This window comes from Leucopleurus acutus (genome assembly GCF_964270905.1).
Source record: "Leucopleurus acutus genome assembly, chromosome: 4".
NCBI lineage: Eukaryota > Metazoa > Chordata > Mammalia > Artiodactyla > Delphinidae > Leucopleurus > Leucopleurus acutus.
The window spans coordinates 110,770,537-110,786,814 of NC_139146.1; the positions used below are offsets into that span (position 1 = coordinate 110,770,537).

At 38.5% G+C, this 16,278-nt stretch overlaps 1 protein-coding gene across 2 annotated transcripts in view; it reads left to right on the forward strand.

Moving 5' to 3' along the window:
- The window catches only part of USO1 (USO1 vesicle transport factor), a 94,241-nt gene extending 78,526 nt beyond the window's left edge, over positions 1 to 15,715 (forward strand). For both annotated transcript variants that reach the window (XM_082838241.1, XM_082838242.1), the window contains 7 exons: positions 2,281 to 2,419; positions 4,522 to 4,685; positions 5,641 to 5,730; positions 8,183 to 8,281; positions 9,571 to 9,678; positions 11,244 to 11,459; positions 12,010 to 15,715. In XM_082838241.1, coding sequence (XP_082694367.1) covers positions 2,281 to 2,419; positions 4,522 to 4,685; positions 5,641 to 5,730; positions 8,183 to 8,281; positions 9,571 to 9,678; positions 11,244 to 11,459; positions 12,010 to 12,099 — 906 coding nt within the window. In that variant the 3' untranslated portion in view covers positions 12,100 to 15,715. The remainder of the gene's footprint in view (positions 1 to 2,280; positions 2,420 to 4,521; positions 4,686 to 5,640; positions 5,731 to 8,182; positions 8,282 to 9,570; positions 9,679 to 11,243; positions 11,460 to 12,009) is intronic.
- Positions 15,716 to 16,278: the final 563 nt, after the last annotated feature.

The following is a 16,278-nucleotide window of genomic DNA, read 5'->3' on the forward strand; positions in this document are numbered from 1 at the left end:
AATCGAAGGTATGCGGCAGCATTGAGAGGCACCTAACTTAGCTAGGTAGGAGCAGGTGCTTGGAGAAGACAGAGAAGCTGAGTCCTATAAGGATGACAATGAGTAAGCTAGGCAAGCAGAGAGAGGGATGGGAGGTGTTACTGGCATGGACACAGAACACACGTTGGCTGTATGAAGGAGAATTTGAGAGGCAAGGCTAGAGAGAGGGAGCCCAAGGAGGGTGGTGATGGTGGGTGGCAATTGGGAAACTGACGGTTGACGACGATGATAGCGGCTGCTGTTTTGTGTACTGTGTTCTAGGTGCTCACCGAATACAGTTAAACACCATCTCATTTACTTTTCACAATATCCCTTCAAAGTAGCTGACATCTGCCGTTCAGAATAAATGAGGAATCTGAGACTTAGAGAATTTAAACTTGTCCAAGGTCACTCAGTGCTTGGTGGAACAGAATTCAAATACATGTGTGTTACTGGGACTCCAAAGCTCACACTGTGTGGTATAGAGGGGACGGTCCTGAGAAATGTGGAAACCAAAGAAGATAAAACTGACAGGACTTGGTAGTGATTGGGCCTGGGGACGAGGGAGTAGAAAGGGTCAGATACGATCCTTAGATCTCTGTCTTGCGCACCCGAATAGATGATTATTAAATTAGATAGAACAAGAGGGAGCTGAATTACTAGAGTGTGTCATGATGAGTTAAGTTGAAACTACATTTTCAAAATCATCAGCTGACATTTTCTCTGCAGGATACCGATGAACCCCACACTTGGGTAGTGTTGAGCACCTTACACCTTCCATTACATTCCTTCAGGATGTTTCTTGGTTTTCTTCTCTCATTTAATTCCTCACCCTGGTACATATACCTTTATTGGAATGGAATCCTAGAAAGTGCTGCAGTGTTATGGTGTTAAAATTCCAGAGTCATGGAAACAATATACGGGGGCGTCTCATGTGGGGCAGGCTGCTGCCCCTTCCCTGCATTGCCCTCCACCCCCTGCTGATTGTGACAGCTTGAGGCAGGTGTGGCTCCTAAGAGCTTTTGTGTAGAGCCCTCTAAGTGAGAGCTGCCGATGTATTCTTCTCTTCCCCGCAATCTGTATTGTTGAGAATGAAATTCTCAGAAAGAATAAAAATATACTAGTGGTGTATTTAGCGTTCAGTCTGAGCTTTTCAGTTTATAAGCAGATTAGTAAATTAGAATCATCTTTGAATGATCCAAATTTGAATCATTACACTACCCATGGTTATTAGGATTTTTCATCTGTCTTAGTACAAATTTGGAGTCATTTCCAGATGGTAAAATGTAATTTTTAGAAGCAATGGGAAATAAATACTTGGAATGTGATGTTATAGCTTGCTTGCACTTGGAGCTGATAAATATGGTTGATTTGGAAGAAGAAAAGAGTGATTTGACACAATTACTATAATCACTTTTCTTTAGAAATGTTAATTTTAAATATTCTCATCACTTAGAATGCCATTTGACAATTAGGCAACAAGCATCGAGAGCTGTAAAATGTTTATATAAACTTTGAATTACATTTGATAATGCATCCTAAGGAAATTCTCCAAAATTCAGGAGAACAGTTATATGGACTAAAATATTTATTGTAATGATATTATCATTTAGAAAAATGGAGAGCAACCTCCGTGTTGCTTTTGAGTATAAATTACATTGCATCTACTGATTAATATTGGGAAATTTTGATTGAGTAGTAAGCAAATTAAAGGTTACAAAATGTATGTGGACGGATTATGACAAGTTTAAAAAACCTGGGTTGGAAAGAATTAGAAGAAAATGAAGACAGATCAAATTCTAACTAGTTACTACACTAGGGTGATAAGAGATGAAACCTGTTTTTTTCAGAATTCTAAGTGTTCTGTTATATGATTGTCTTTTAATGTTAAAAGTAACAGAGGTACATACATATATATACATATACTAAGCTTCTTAAATAATTTGGTATAAATATCTTAAATAGTTTGATGGACCATAAAATGAAGTTTTTAAAATTGACCTCCCCCCACCCCCAAACCAAAATTACAGTGAGATTGCAGACTGCGCCATATGATGGGGCCTTGAAATCTTACAGTTCTGCTGCATGTTAATTGGCCTTGGTGCATATATTAATGTGTTATTGCTTAATTATAGAATGCTTTTGGAAATATTGAGTAGTTTAACATCCTCACCCAAAATAATCTCTAATTTTTAATTTGTTCATCCTCTTAATGCTAACTAGTCTGAATTTAAAACGCTTCAATTATGTTTTGGTTCACAGGATCTGCAACTTGAGGAATTGAAGCAGCAGATTTCTACGTTAAAATGTCAAAACGAACAGCTCCAGACAGCAGTCACACAGCAAGTATCTCAGATTCAGCAACACAAGGATCAGTATAATCTTCTTAAAGTACAGCTAGGTAAGTGTAGCTAGCCATTCCTGTTGTAGTGTCCCCAGGAGCTGGACAAAGTCAGACAGGTTATTCTTGTGGACTAGTCTTTCTGTAACCTTAAATTAATCACTGTGACAAACATGTAAGTCAGAGTTTGAAGTCCAAGCTCTCTGCTCAGTGTTTGATTATCTGATCCATTGATTCTCAACCTTAGCTACCTATACATTAAGATCCCCTGATATTTTTATTTTTTTAACACCAATACTGAAACCCCACTGAGGTTTCTAATTTAATTAGTTGGGGGTTGGGTCCAGGCATCAGTGATTATTAATTACAAGCTCCCCAGGTGATTCTAATGTCTAGCCAGTTGAGCCAGCCAGTTGACTGGTCTAACCTTTTCATTTTCTTATCTGCAAAAGGGAGCTGATAGTAGCACCTGTGTCATCTGAGAATTAAATGAAATAATATATATAAAATTCTAGTTCAGTGCCTGGCACATGCTAGGAGCTCAGATGCTTGTAAATAGTCTCATTCTACACTGCTTATGGTTGGAATGCTAGCTACTTAGAAATATAATTAATTTTATTTATATGAAGGTGACCAAAATTTTCAGAAGAAAATATCTTTTACTTCCTCTATTTAATGACAATAATTTGTCAGTTCTTTTAGTCCATATAGAAAGCTATTCCTTTGTGAAGTTTTTTTAGAAATATTTATTTATTTGGCCACACTGGGTCTTAGTTGCTGCGTGTGAGATCTTTAGCTGCAGCATGCGAACTCTTAGTTGTGATATGTGGGATCTAGTTCCCTGACCAGGGGTCGAACCTGGGCCCCCTGCATTGGGAGCGCAGGGTATTAGCCCCTGGACCACCAGGGAAGTGTGCTGTGAAGATTTTTAAAAGGATTTTACTTTCTCTTATATTAATTGACAGAATTGGAATTTCAACTACTGTAATTCTTTTTTTCTTTTAAATCTTTATTGGAGTATGATTGCTTTACAATGGTGTGTTAGTTTCTGCTTTATAACAAAGTGAATCAGTTATACATATACATATGTCCCCATATCTCTTCCCTCTTGCGTCTTCCTCCCTCCCACCCTCCCTATCCCACCCCTCTAGGGGGTCACAAAGCACCGAGCTGATCTCCCTGTGCTATGCGGCTGCTTCCCACTAGCTATCTATTTTACGTTTGGTAGTGTATATATGTCCATGCCACTTTGTCCCACCTTACCCTTCCCCCTCCCCGTATCCTCAAGTCCATTCTCTAGTTAGGTCTGTGTCTTTATTCCCATCTTGCTCCTAGGTTCTTCATGACCTGTTTTTTGTTTTTTTTTTTTTTGATTCCATATCATATGGTATTTGTTTTTCTCTTTCTGACTTACTTCGCTCTGTATGACAGACTCTAGGTCCATCCACCTCACTACAAATAACTCAATTTCGTTTCTTTTTATGGCTAATATTCCATCGTATATATGTGCCACATCTTCTTCATCCATTCATCTGTTGGATACTTAGGTTGCTTCCATGTCCTGGCTATTGTAAATAGAGCTGCAATGAACATTTTGGTACATGACTCCTTTTGAATTATGGTTTTCTCAGAGTATATGCCCGGTAGTGGGATTGCTGGGTCGTATGGTAGTTCTATTTTTAGTTTTTTAAGGAACCTCCATACTGTTTCTCCATAGTGGCTGTATCAATTTACACTCCCACCAACAGTGCAAGAGGTAAACTACTGTAGTTCTTAATCTTAGATCACTAAACCATGCAGTTTAGTCTTAAGACTATGCTCTTTTTCTTCCCAGAAACCCTGAAAATATCATTATTTTTATCAATACACTGTTTTTCAGAACTTCCCTGGCAGTCCAGTGGTTAAGACTCCATGCTCCCAACGTAGGGGGCATTGGGATCCCTGGTCAGGGGACTAAAATCCTACATGCCGCACCTACGGCGTGGCTGGAAAAAAACAAAAACAAAACAAAAAAACACTATTTTACAAAGATGAAATGTGCTTGCAAAAATCCTGCCCAAGTAATTATTAAGGAAAGTATGTATTTATTTTATACTTGAATCATCAGTTCAAAAAATGAAAAGTTTCGTGCTGGCTTTTCAAATTTTATGCCTATCTAATAGGAAAAGACAATCAGCATCAAGGTTCTTACAGTGATGGGGCTCAGATGAATGGTATTCAGCCAGAAGAAATTGGTAGGTTGCGAGAAGAGATAGAGGAATTAAAAAGCAATCAGGAACTTTTACAAAGCCAACTGGCTGAAAAGGACGCTCTCATTGAAAATTTGGTAAGTGAATGTTGACATTTTTTAAACAAGAAGTCAAGAATAATTCTCATTATCCAGCTTGTTTATTTTTCTCGATCCCTTAAGCTACAGTATCATATTAAGGTTTTAGAATATGAGCTCTGGTGTCAGACTGTCTAAAGCTTCAGTGCTTCCTAGCTAACTGAATTTAAGCAACTTAGTTAACCTCTTTAAACTTGTTTCCTGAGCTATAAAATGGTGGTGGTGATATCTGTCTCATTGCTGTGAGAATTAAATGAGATACACTGTTAAAACCTCTTTTATTGATTTTTTTTTAAAGATAGATTTTATTCATTTCTTTAAAATTTTTTATTTTTTTTTACTTTCGGCTGCATTGGGTCTTTGTTGCTGTGTGCGGGCTTTCTCTGGTTGCAGTGAGCAGGGGCTAGTCTTCGTTGCATTGCACAGGCTTCTCATTGCGGTGGCTTCTCTTGTCACGGAGCACGAGCTCTAGGCGCACGGGCTCAGTAGTTGTGGTTCGTGGACTTTAGAATGCAGGATCAGTAGCTGTGGCACACAGACTGATGTGCTCCGCGGCATGTGGGATCTTCCCGGACCAGGGCTCGAACCCATGTCCCCTGCGTTGGCAGGCAGATTCTTAACCATTGTGCCGCCAGAGAAGCCCTGTATAAGGTTCTTTTAATACATGGAAATCACTCAATAAATACCTGCTTTTATGCTCTTTCTTCATATGACCTCAGTTAAGTGCCTAGATTTAATAAATTACTTGGCATGAGTATAAATTTATTAGCTATGGAAAATTTGTAGGCAGTATGTGCTATGTTGAAATGTTATTTTGAGTATAAAATTTTACATGTCAATGTGAAATTTTTTGGTAAACGTATACCAGACATAGCTTATATATGTACAGTTTTGGGTTTTTTTCTGTCTCTTTAAACTGAATTTATTTCATAGTTTATTTCTATGCTCTTTGTAGAAATCGTCCCAACCATCACCTGGCACAAATGAACAGTCTTCAGCGACAGCTTCAGCAAGAGATTCTGAACAAATTGAAGAATTAAAACAGGTCATTTTTCAGCTTGATCCAAGCTCTGTTTTGTCTTGTTTTAATTATAATAGCATAACAGCACTGCAGTTCCATTAATCTAGAACTGCTTTGTCAGGTGTAAGCAAAATTTGATAGTGAAGACAGCCATTTGAAAATCCAGAAGCTGTTTTAATTATACAGTATTTTGCTTTATATTGTGTTTTTATTTTTCAGTGATGTTCTTTTTAACAGATCTCAGCATCTTACCCAGATTATTTATAGATTATCAGTAAACTAATAGTTAAGGAAACCTTAAATATATTTATAAGCCACAAATATGAAGATATAAAGTCTTATGCCTAATTTTCATGATAACTGGTTGGTTAAATGTATTGGGCATTTAAGTCAATCTATCCAGAAAAATGTTGGTTTTTAAAACTGGAAAAGGGAAAAACAGGAAGTAAACTTGTATATATCTCAATTAGATGACTCTAGCTAAAAAGCAAAATATACTTTTTCTGCTGTAGTAATTTATATTGTTTAGAAAAGCAAATAAGCCTTTTCCTCTTTCCATCCTCCCCTCCTTCCTTCCTTTCTTTTTTTTTTTTCCTTCCTTTCTTGAAGAAGGAATATATGTTTCTTTAAAAGAAAAAAAAAAGTGTTACTAAAGAAAGAAGTGAACAGCCTGGCCAAGCTAGGACTAACTTCCTTCTCCCTCCAGTAGCCAGCTGGTCCTTACCCACTGACATGTCTGATATGATGGGAATGATCGGAAAGAGAGAAACAAAATGTCTTATTTTGATAGTGTCTTTGTACCCCAGAGTAGATTCTACAATCTACTTAAATTATGTTTTTTAAAAATAATAATAATAATTTGTCATTAACGATTTACAAGTCTCTAATATGTGTCCATAATGTTTTGTTCTTGTGAGGAAGAGCAATATCTATTTTGATTTTATTAATTCTAGAACTATATTAAAATTAAAGGGAATTAAGTTATTAATATATACCCTTAGTTTGTAAATCCCAGGTAAAAATTTTTACTTTTTGTGTTTCCCAAAGATATATTTTAAATATTATTTATTTATTTATTTATTTGGTTGTGCCAGGTCTTAGTTGTGGCATTCAGGCTCCTTAGTTGTGGCACGTGGGCTCCTTAGTTGCGGCATGCATGTGGGATCTAGTTCCCTGACCAGGGATCAAACCCGGGCCCCCTGCATTGGGATCGCAGAGTCTTACCCACTGCACCAGCAGGGAAGGGCCCCAAAGATATATTTTAAATGACAGTTTTGTTTTTTATAATATGTAGTAAAATATGGTATAAAAAGAAAACCAAAAAGGTTTATAATTTCCATGTTTACATGACTCATTTTGATAACTGAGAAAAAGCTATCCAAGAAAAGGCGTGTATGTACATGATAGAAAGTTTTAAGAGAATAAAAATGCTTTCTACATGACAGCATCCCACTACTTACCACAATATCTCCAGACACTGCCAGATATCGTGGGGGAAGATAGCCCCTAGTGGAGAACCACTGTTACAATTGTTTTATTTTCCTGTACTTTTTCTGGGGGTGGGGGAGAGAGCAAGAAGTTTGGAAAGTTCAACATCTGTAATATATAAACTTTCAATTCTGCCACTTTCACTAGAGTACTTTTTTATTTTTTTGGCCGCACTGTTTGGCATGCAGGATCTTAGTTCCCCAACCAGGGCTCGAACCTGTGCCCCCTGTATTGGGAGCATGGAGTCTTAACCACCGGACCGCTAGGGAAGTCTAATGCTTTCGTCTATGTTTGGTGGCCCCCAAGTCTAAAACCATCCTATTTTGCCCTTTTCAAATAACATACCTTTAGTCTTCCACCAGGAGAAAAGGAAAAGTTACCTGATGCATGAGAGTAGGACAGGGATTTGGTGGTCTATCCCTAAGCTGGCTTTCAACCAACCCTGCTGTTTTTGACTCCATTTTTACTCACACTTTCCAAAACATCCCAGGCCCTTTGGTAGTTATGCATTGTAAGTCAGGTAGCAGCATGGCTTTCTAAAAGGTCAGCCTACATTTCAGCTGTCTCACGTGTGCTGAGTCAGTTACCACTGTCGTTTGCTTTCTGAAATTCCCCAATTTATTGCTCTTTCCTTTTACTCTCTGTCCTTGTGGGTTTCTCCCTCCTGCCCACCCTTCCACCGTCCCTCTCTCCCTACCTCCTTCCCACCTTCCTTTCTCGTCCCTTCCTCCCTCCCTTTATAATTTTTTACATTGGATCTCACAAGGAAGCAGAGGTGAACATGTTTAATCTACACGTTTAATTCTCCATCTTGAACCCACCAAGTTCAAGAATAGTTCTTCCACTTAAATTTTAAAACTTGGAAGTTGTGATTTGAGAGAGAAGGGCCAAGAAAGGAAATAATTTTTTATTTCTTCCTGTAAATAGACATTTCCTTGATGAAATTAATGCTATTTAATGTTACAGCTTAATTATTTTTGTCTCTTAGGAACTGGCAACATTAAAGTCTCAGTTAAACTCACAGTCTTCTGAGATCACCAAACTACAGACAGAAAAGCAGGAGCTGTTACAGAAAACAGAAGCATTTGTAAGTTAATTATTTTTTTGTTCTCAAAGGTAGTAAACACAAGGTTGGAAGGTTATTTATCAGCCACTGTGGAAAAGAAGCAAATTTGTCAGATAGCACCTTCCATTCAGGTTATCCGTTAGCCAGAGTTCCAGTCACATAGGCTTCTTGGCCATGAGGACAGCCATATTATAGTCAGACTCACCAAGTCAGTTTAATCAGTTATTCACAGTTCATTTTGTTGGTATGTTATATTTCACCCCATCTTTGTCTCCTTCATTCTAACCTGGCAGGTTTTCTGCTGGTATAAAATTGTCAAAAACCTTGTTGGTGACCCATGCAATTCACAGGGTTCCAAGCCATCAAGCAGAGTTCTCCTGGATCCCTCCTGGGGAACCACATTTCTATTCCAGCTTCTACAGAGATGGTTGATTGTGTCCATGTGTTACACGAGTAGCCGCTTCACAAATGGTTGTCCAGCCACACCCCTGATGTTTCAGTAGAACATGCTTTGTCATTTATTGCAATAGGGATAGGCTGAGAATCTTCTGAATCTTCAAGTTCTGATTCCCTTTTCTTAACAGTTCCTCCTTCAGTTTATCTCTGTCCTCTCACGTTTTACTATAAGCAGCAAGGAGAAACCAGGCCACACCTTTAATGGTTTGGTTAGAGGTTTCCTCAGCTAAATAGTTCATCACTCACAAGTTCTGCTTTTCACAACACTAGAACTCAATTCAGCTAAGTTCTGTGCCACATTATATATAACAAGGATCACCTTTCCTCCACTTTCCAGTAACATGTTCCTCATCTCTGAGAGCTCACCAAAACCTTTAACATCCATATTTCTACCAACATTCTGTTCATGATGATACATGTTTTCACTAAGACCATAGAAGCTTTCTCTATAGAAAGCTTTATGAGCCCTTACTGGAATTACCTTGAATGTCCATATTTCCATCAACAGGCTCTTCAAGCTAATTTAGACTTTGTCTAACATGAACCTCAAAATTCTTTTAGCCTCTACCAGTTCCAAAGCCCCTTCCACAGTTTAAGGTATTTGCTTAACCCAGCCTTCCTCATACTCTGATGAGGGCTGATGCCATGCCACTCCTGACTCAGCCTCCCGCTCCACTGAAGGGGCAACTTATCTATGTAGGGAAAGCACTTTATTGTGCGTAAATACATAAAGAATTAGACTTTCTGTTATTGGAGAGAAAATTTCAAAACAGCTAGAAAATTAAATCATCTTTGGAATTTCGTTTTGATTGTAACTGTAAAGAAACATTTGTTTTTCCAATTTCTACTTTCAGGCAAAATCAGTTCCTATACCAGGAGAGAGTGAAACTGTAATAGCTACAAAAACTACTGATGTAGAAGGAAGACTGTCAGCATTATTACAAGAAACTAAAGAATTAAAGGTTGGTTTTGGTGAAACTTTTACTCATTGCATATCATATGAAATGAACTCCAGGAAATTTGATTTTATTTCACTTAATTTCTCAAATCCTTAGATTTATGAAGAAAGTTAATGGAGTGTAATTTTATCTCACAATACGTCCATTCCTATTTGGATGACTAAAGGTGGCACAAGTGAAGGGGTTTTTTTTTGTTTTGTTTGTTTGGGCTGTATTGGGTCTTCATTGCTGTGCGCGGGCTTTCTCTAGTTACAGCGAGCGGGGGCTACTCTTCATTGCGGTGCACAGGCTTCTCATTGCAGTGGCTTCTCTTGTTGCAGAGCATGGGCTCTAGGCACGTGGGCTTCAGTAGTTGCAGCACATGGGCTCAGTAGTTGTGGCTCACAGGCTATAGAGCTCAGGCTCAGTAGTTGTGGCACACCGGCTTAGGTGCTCCGCAGCATGTGGGATTTTCCCAGACCAGGGATCAAACCCGTGTCCCCTGCATTGGCAGGCAGAGCCTTAACCACTGTGCCACCAGGGAAGTCCCACAAATGAAGATTTTTAAATGCCATTTCAAATATATAAAATAAGAATGTATATGAATGTACTTTGAAAGTAAAAACATAGATTTTAGTAAGAGTAAAAAAATAGTTAAGTTTGCTTATCAATCTTTAATCACAGTAAAAAACGAGGAGTATAGATTTGGCTAATACACAAGCCACCTGTAGGTTTTCCATAGGCTGAGGAACACAGGCATATTAAATCCTGCCAGCCTTTTGTGTGACAGAGAAATCAAAATAGATAACATGAAGAAAGGAATGAGGTAACAGTAATAAAAAAAAAAGATAGGAATTAGAACATGGAAAAAGGAAGATAATGTGTGATTTTGCCTTTTGGATTGTGGTCAAATTTTTTTTTTTTTTTGCGGTACGTGGGCCTCTCACTGTTGTGACGTCTCCCGTTGTGGAGCACAGGCTCCGGACGTGCAGGCTCAGCGGCCACAGCTCACGGGCCCAGCCGCTCCGCGGCATGTGGGATCTTCCCGGACCGGGGCACGAACCTGTGTCCCCTGCATCAGCAGGCGGACTCTCAACCACTGCGCCACCAGGGAAGCCCAAATTATTTTATTTTTAAACCATTGATTTTACTTGAAGCTATTTTTTCTTTTCCATTTAATTGTATGTGTGAAGTTGGATAGAATTTTATTTTTAAACTTCAACTGTAATTCTGATGCTAACTAGGCTTCTGTTATAAAATGTTTTATGTCTTTATTTATCCCTCTGATTATCTGAAATGGTAGGATTTTTTGAGGAATAGGTGATTAAAACTATTTTTGGTTGTTAAACTCTATTTTTTACAGTAACCATCTTTGATGTATAGCCTAACATAAATTCTCATGTTACTAGATGAGTGTGTGTGTATGTGTGTGTGTGTGTGTTTTAAACCTCCTGTTCCCCCAACCCCTAACCCCAAATTCTTCAGACTAGACAAGTGCAGCAATTTATCAAAGAAAGAACATGTTTGTTAAAACCCTAGGAGAGTGAATACTAATTTTAGATTAGTGATTTTCACCTTTCTTTTCCTAGAATGAAATTAAAGCTCTGTCTGAGGAAAGAACTGCTATTAAAGAGCAGCTGGATTCATCTAACAGTACCATTGCCATTTTACAAAATGAGAAAAACAAGCTTGAGGTGGACATTACAGATTCTAAAAAAGAACAAGATGATCTCTTGGTGCTGTTGGCTGATCAGGATCAGAAAATATTTTCATTAAAGAATAAACTCAAGGAACTTGGTCATCCAGTAAGATTGCATTGTTTCCAAAAATGATTTATATTGTGTTTCTTTATGATGTATTTTTAAATATTGTACTGTGACATGGGAATGTTGTGCCTATATATCGATACGACAGGCAGAGATCTGTAGGTACGTGAACGTGGTATCATCAGCACCGCTCTTATGGTATTCAGTGAATTGACTTGAGACACAGATTAGATGCAGTTTCCAGCGTTTGTTAACTGTTCTCTTTGGGGCTCTGAGCCTAGAAAGTGAATTGATTTGATTGCTCCTGTGGTGACAAGACTCTCACTATCCAAATGTGTTGTCCTCTTTTGCCGTGTTGATTCAGGTTTGTGTGTAGAGAGGTGTAGCCATCTGGCAGCAAGTTAACCTATGTATCTCGTGTCATGTTAAAAATGACAGGGATCCTTGAACATTAAATCAAGGAAATCAGATGGCCTGTAATCTACTTTAATTTCTGGAATAAAGAATGTATCAACAGAGTAGATATCATTATGTGTTGAATGTGAAGTGAGCAAATCCTCAATGTTAAATGTATATATTTTCCCTTTAGGTTGAAGAAGAGGATGAACTTGAATCCGGAGACCAAGATGATGAGGATGATGAAGATGAAGATGACAGCAAGGAACAGGGTCATATCTAGCTTTACAATCTCTAGGAATGATAGGGGTTACATTGTAACTTTGAAGATGGAGTCTTAAGACAGTGCTTTGGTTTGCCTCCACAGGAAGTACAGATTTAGAAACCAAGTGGCAGACATTCACTAATACAACTATTGATGTATTTTTAAAATGAAGCCACCACCCATGTTGATAATCCTGTTATTCTGACTTCATGTAGAACACACATCTTTTATTGAACTGGACTATCCCAAAATATAATTTGCAAAGAGCTTCAGACACCAAAAATATAATATTTTCAGGCATGTGGTGGCAATGCTCTTTGCCTTTAGTTCATTGGTTGTTTATATAAGTTCTGTATTTGTCTGCTATTTTTACTTTTCAGAATTTGTGACTTTAAATACTAACACGATTGATTTAATGTGTGTTGGAATCACTGTTTCTAAATTCAGTATTGGAGTTCTTAGCTAATGATTTCCTTTTAAAGGAATGGATTTACTTAAAGGCAAGATAGCATTATTCTGGGGGATAATAGATCATCAGCCCTCCATCCAATGTGACTCCTAAGGTGAGTAGGATAGGACAGTGTAGAATGAGTGCCTTGACACTTGATATGGCTGCATTCTGTACCTCAGTGAAGAAGAAGGATATTAGCACACAGTGAAGAGGAGGGTGTTTCTGAGAAACTTCTGCGACAGTGTATCAGCATGTGTTTGGTTTTGGTTTTATTTTTAAGCTAAACATTAAAACAGATTACAAGTTAACAGCTCATACAGCTCAGAATTAGTATTATTGTTTGATTATTATAAAACATATTATGTTCCTAGTTTTACAAAGATCCAAACTATGGTTTATATAATTTATTGGCATTTTTGCTGAATAGGTTTAAGTCAGATAATAGATTTTTAAAAAGCAATGAAGCAATGTGTCAAACTTTAATGTTTTCGTAATAAAAATAGATATTATGTTCACCTAATCCCTCGTCATGGTTCCCTTTTTTAGATTTTGAGAGGAGTAGTCTTTGTACAAGATGAGGCAGAGGGAAGTGGTGAAAGGAGTCCTTCTCTTACTAAAGGACTTTGCTATAACTGCATGATAACAGCAATCTTATCATTTACAGCCAATAATCAGGATTCCGTAAGATCGGAGGGGGCTAATTGGAACAAAAGCAGAAGTTGGAGAAGGGTTTGGATGTTTCTAAATTGAGCATTGGAGTTCTTTCTTCACAATGATTTACTATTTAAAGAAGTAGGCTTTCTTAAAGGCAAGACAGCAAGAGTTGGGGCATTATGTATATCATCTGCCTCCTGGCTTCAGGAATCATTTGAGCAGTCCACTAAGGGGCACAGACTTTTGAAAGAAGTATCTTCATATGTCTTGAAAGGGGAGATGGCTGTGTGTTACAGAGCACCCGTGAATACTGCACCGCGCCCCTGCCTAATCCCGCCGCTGCCATGCCATCCTGAGATGGCATCTGCCGTCAGAGAACCACAGGATTTTTACTGGACCAGCTCAGACCGTGTGAAGTTTTCCTAAACTTGACACCACGTAGTGAACATTTCAGGCTAATGTTACAAGGATAAGGAAAAATGTGTCAAGTAAGAGTAATACTTCCAGAAATAATGGAATACCAAATATCTTCAGAAAGAAACATCTGCAAAATCAGTGATAGTTTGCCAAAGTCCAGTCACTCAGGCTGGCTTGGAGTAGAGAAGACACAAGAAGACCTCAAAGCTGCACAGTCCAGCCTGGAGCCCAAACAGACACCTTCCTAACATAGCTATAGTTTTTTGGGTTTTGTTTGTTTGTCTGTCTGTCTTCGCCTGGATTGCTTCTGGAGCCTCCTAAACTGGTCTCTGCGCCTCCCGTTGGTTGCCGCCTCTGCAGGCCATCCTCCATATTCACTACAATAAGCTTTCTGAAATGCAGATAGGAGCCAAAGAGATTGCAGTTGCCTACTGTTTGGAGCCCTTAGCCATGTGGATAAGACTCTTTGTGCTCTACCACTATCTAGTTTAGCTCCCTTCAAGTATACTTTAGAACCATACCAAGATATTTGCCATCATGGCATACATCCCGCTTTTTCATTTCTCACTTCGCTTTTGCACGTGTTCTTTCCTCTGCCCATTTGTCAGCCCTCACATTAAAGGCTATTTCCATGTATTGAGAGCTATAACAGTGGAGCAGTCATGAAGCACAAAGCATATCTGTCCTTATTTGAAGTTTTATTCAAGTGTAGTTTACACTTCTAGCACATTGGAAAGGAAAGAATAATCATCCAAGGTTACTACAAAAGGTAAAAGTAACAGCTCACATTTTAGAGTCTTAAGTTACTACTTTGAAATTATGCTGAGAGAAGATCAAACCCTTGTTTGAAAGTTTTGTGGGTTTTTTTTGTGGCCAGGTAAGGGCCTCATAACGTTCATCAGAACCAAAATCTTTACTGTTACAGCAAAATGTATTAATTCATTCAATGAATATTTACTGAGTGTATAATGTGCTGAGTACTGCTTGTAGGCACTGGGGATATGAATGAGACAAAGTCCCTTCCTCATATAACTTACGTTCTGGAGGAGAAAACAGTAAACAAGTACATAAGCCAATGTCAAATGCTTTGTAGCTTCTGGAAGGGAAGCTTGCATTAACCAGAGGAGCAATTAGATCTGATTTGTATTCATAGATTACTTTCTCCACCAGGTCGAGAATTGTCTATGGGGAGGAGGCCAAGAAAGAAAGCCAGGGGACTAGGTAGGAAGCTATTGGCCCCATCTAAGCAAAAGCAGATGTAGTTCAGACTGCACTGTTGGGGTGGAGGTGTCTAAAGTGGTAGGATTTGGGATACATTTTACGGGTAGAGCTGAGAGGGTTCGTTGATGAATTGCATGTGTCTGGGGAGTAGAGGAGCAAGACAAGAATTAACTCCTGGGGGAAGGCGGGAGGAACAGGTTTGGGGTGAGATCTAGAGTTGTGTGTTAGGCTTGCTAAATCTGAGACCCAAGTAGATAGATTTGTACTAATAGATAGATGTTCAGTAGGCAGTTTGGAGCTCATTTTGTGTTGGAAAAAATAGAGATGGAATTTAAGTCCACCCAGTAGGATAAGTTCTTATGGGGAGTGAGTGTAGAGAGAAGGCAGCCAAGAACTGAACCTTTGGGCAATTCAGCCTTCAGTGGTGGGGATGGATCTTAAGAAATATTAAATGAGTAACGAAATAATTACTCCAGAGCAAATTGGAGCCTTGGAATTAAGGGGAAAACTGAGCGACCTCTGACCTTTAAACTGATTTCCTACTGCAATTTTGGAAAATGAAAACTTAATTCTTTTCAAACAGCTTTAATGAAACACATTATTCTATTAACATAGGCTAGTTCTTTACTAGTGAACCTAATTAAACTGTGGGTTTTTTTGTTTGGTTGGTTTTTGTTTTTGTTTGTTTGTTTTGAGGAATCTGTCTTCTAACCAAATAGAAGATATTTATCTAAATAAAATATCTGTTTACAATTACATTATATCCTTTGAAAGGTTTTATTTTAATGCAAGTTATTTTATCAAATTGTGCCTTTTGTGGGTTAGTGACTTGCTTCCCTTCCAGAAACTCTAAAGTTATTCTTGCAATTTTTCTATGTCTACAACTCAGAAACTTTAGGATTTTCTATAACCTTTCAAAATGAAAATTAAAATGTTTCCAGAGAGGGCTTCCCTGGTGGTGCAGTGGTTGAGAGTCCACCTGCCGATGCAGGGGACACGGGTTCGTGCCCTGGTCCGGGAAGATCCCACATGCCGCGGAGTGGCTGTGCCCGTGAGCCATGGCCGCTGAGCCTGCGCATCCAGAGCCTGTGCTCTGCAACAGGAGAGGCCGCAACAGTGAGAGGCCCATGTACAGAAAAAAAAAAGTTTCCAGAGAGAAAAACATTAAGGTATGACACATATCTATCTTAAATGTGGTTTCCCTTCCTGCGGATTGACTCATTTTGTCTAGACATAGGTTTTTCCATATTCATTCTAAGCAATCGTGACTAGTTGTTTTAGTTTGAAAAAGCTTAAACATTGACCTTACTACAGTTATATGTTACTCTTGATTTTGCTCCTTACAAAAACGTGAGACCACTTTGTAATTATGTTTTTCTACCGTGAGAATGTAAACAAGTGAGTCCCAGTATCTACTTTGCTAGTCTTTTTTCAGCTCTGCCTTTTAATTCTAG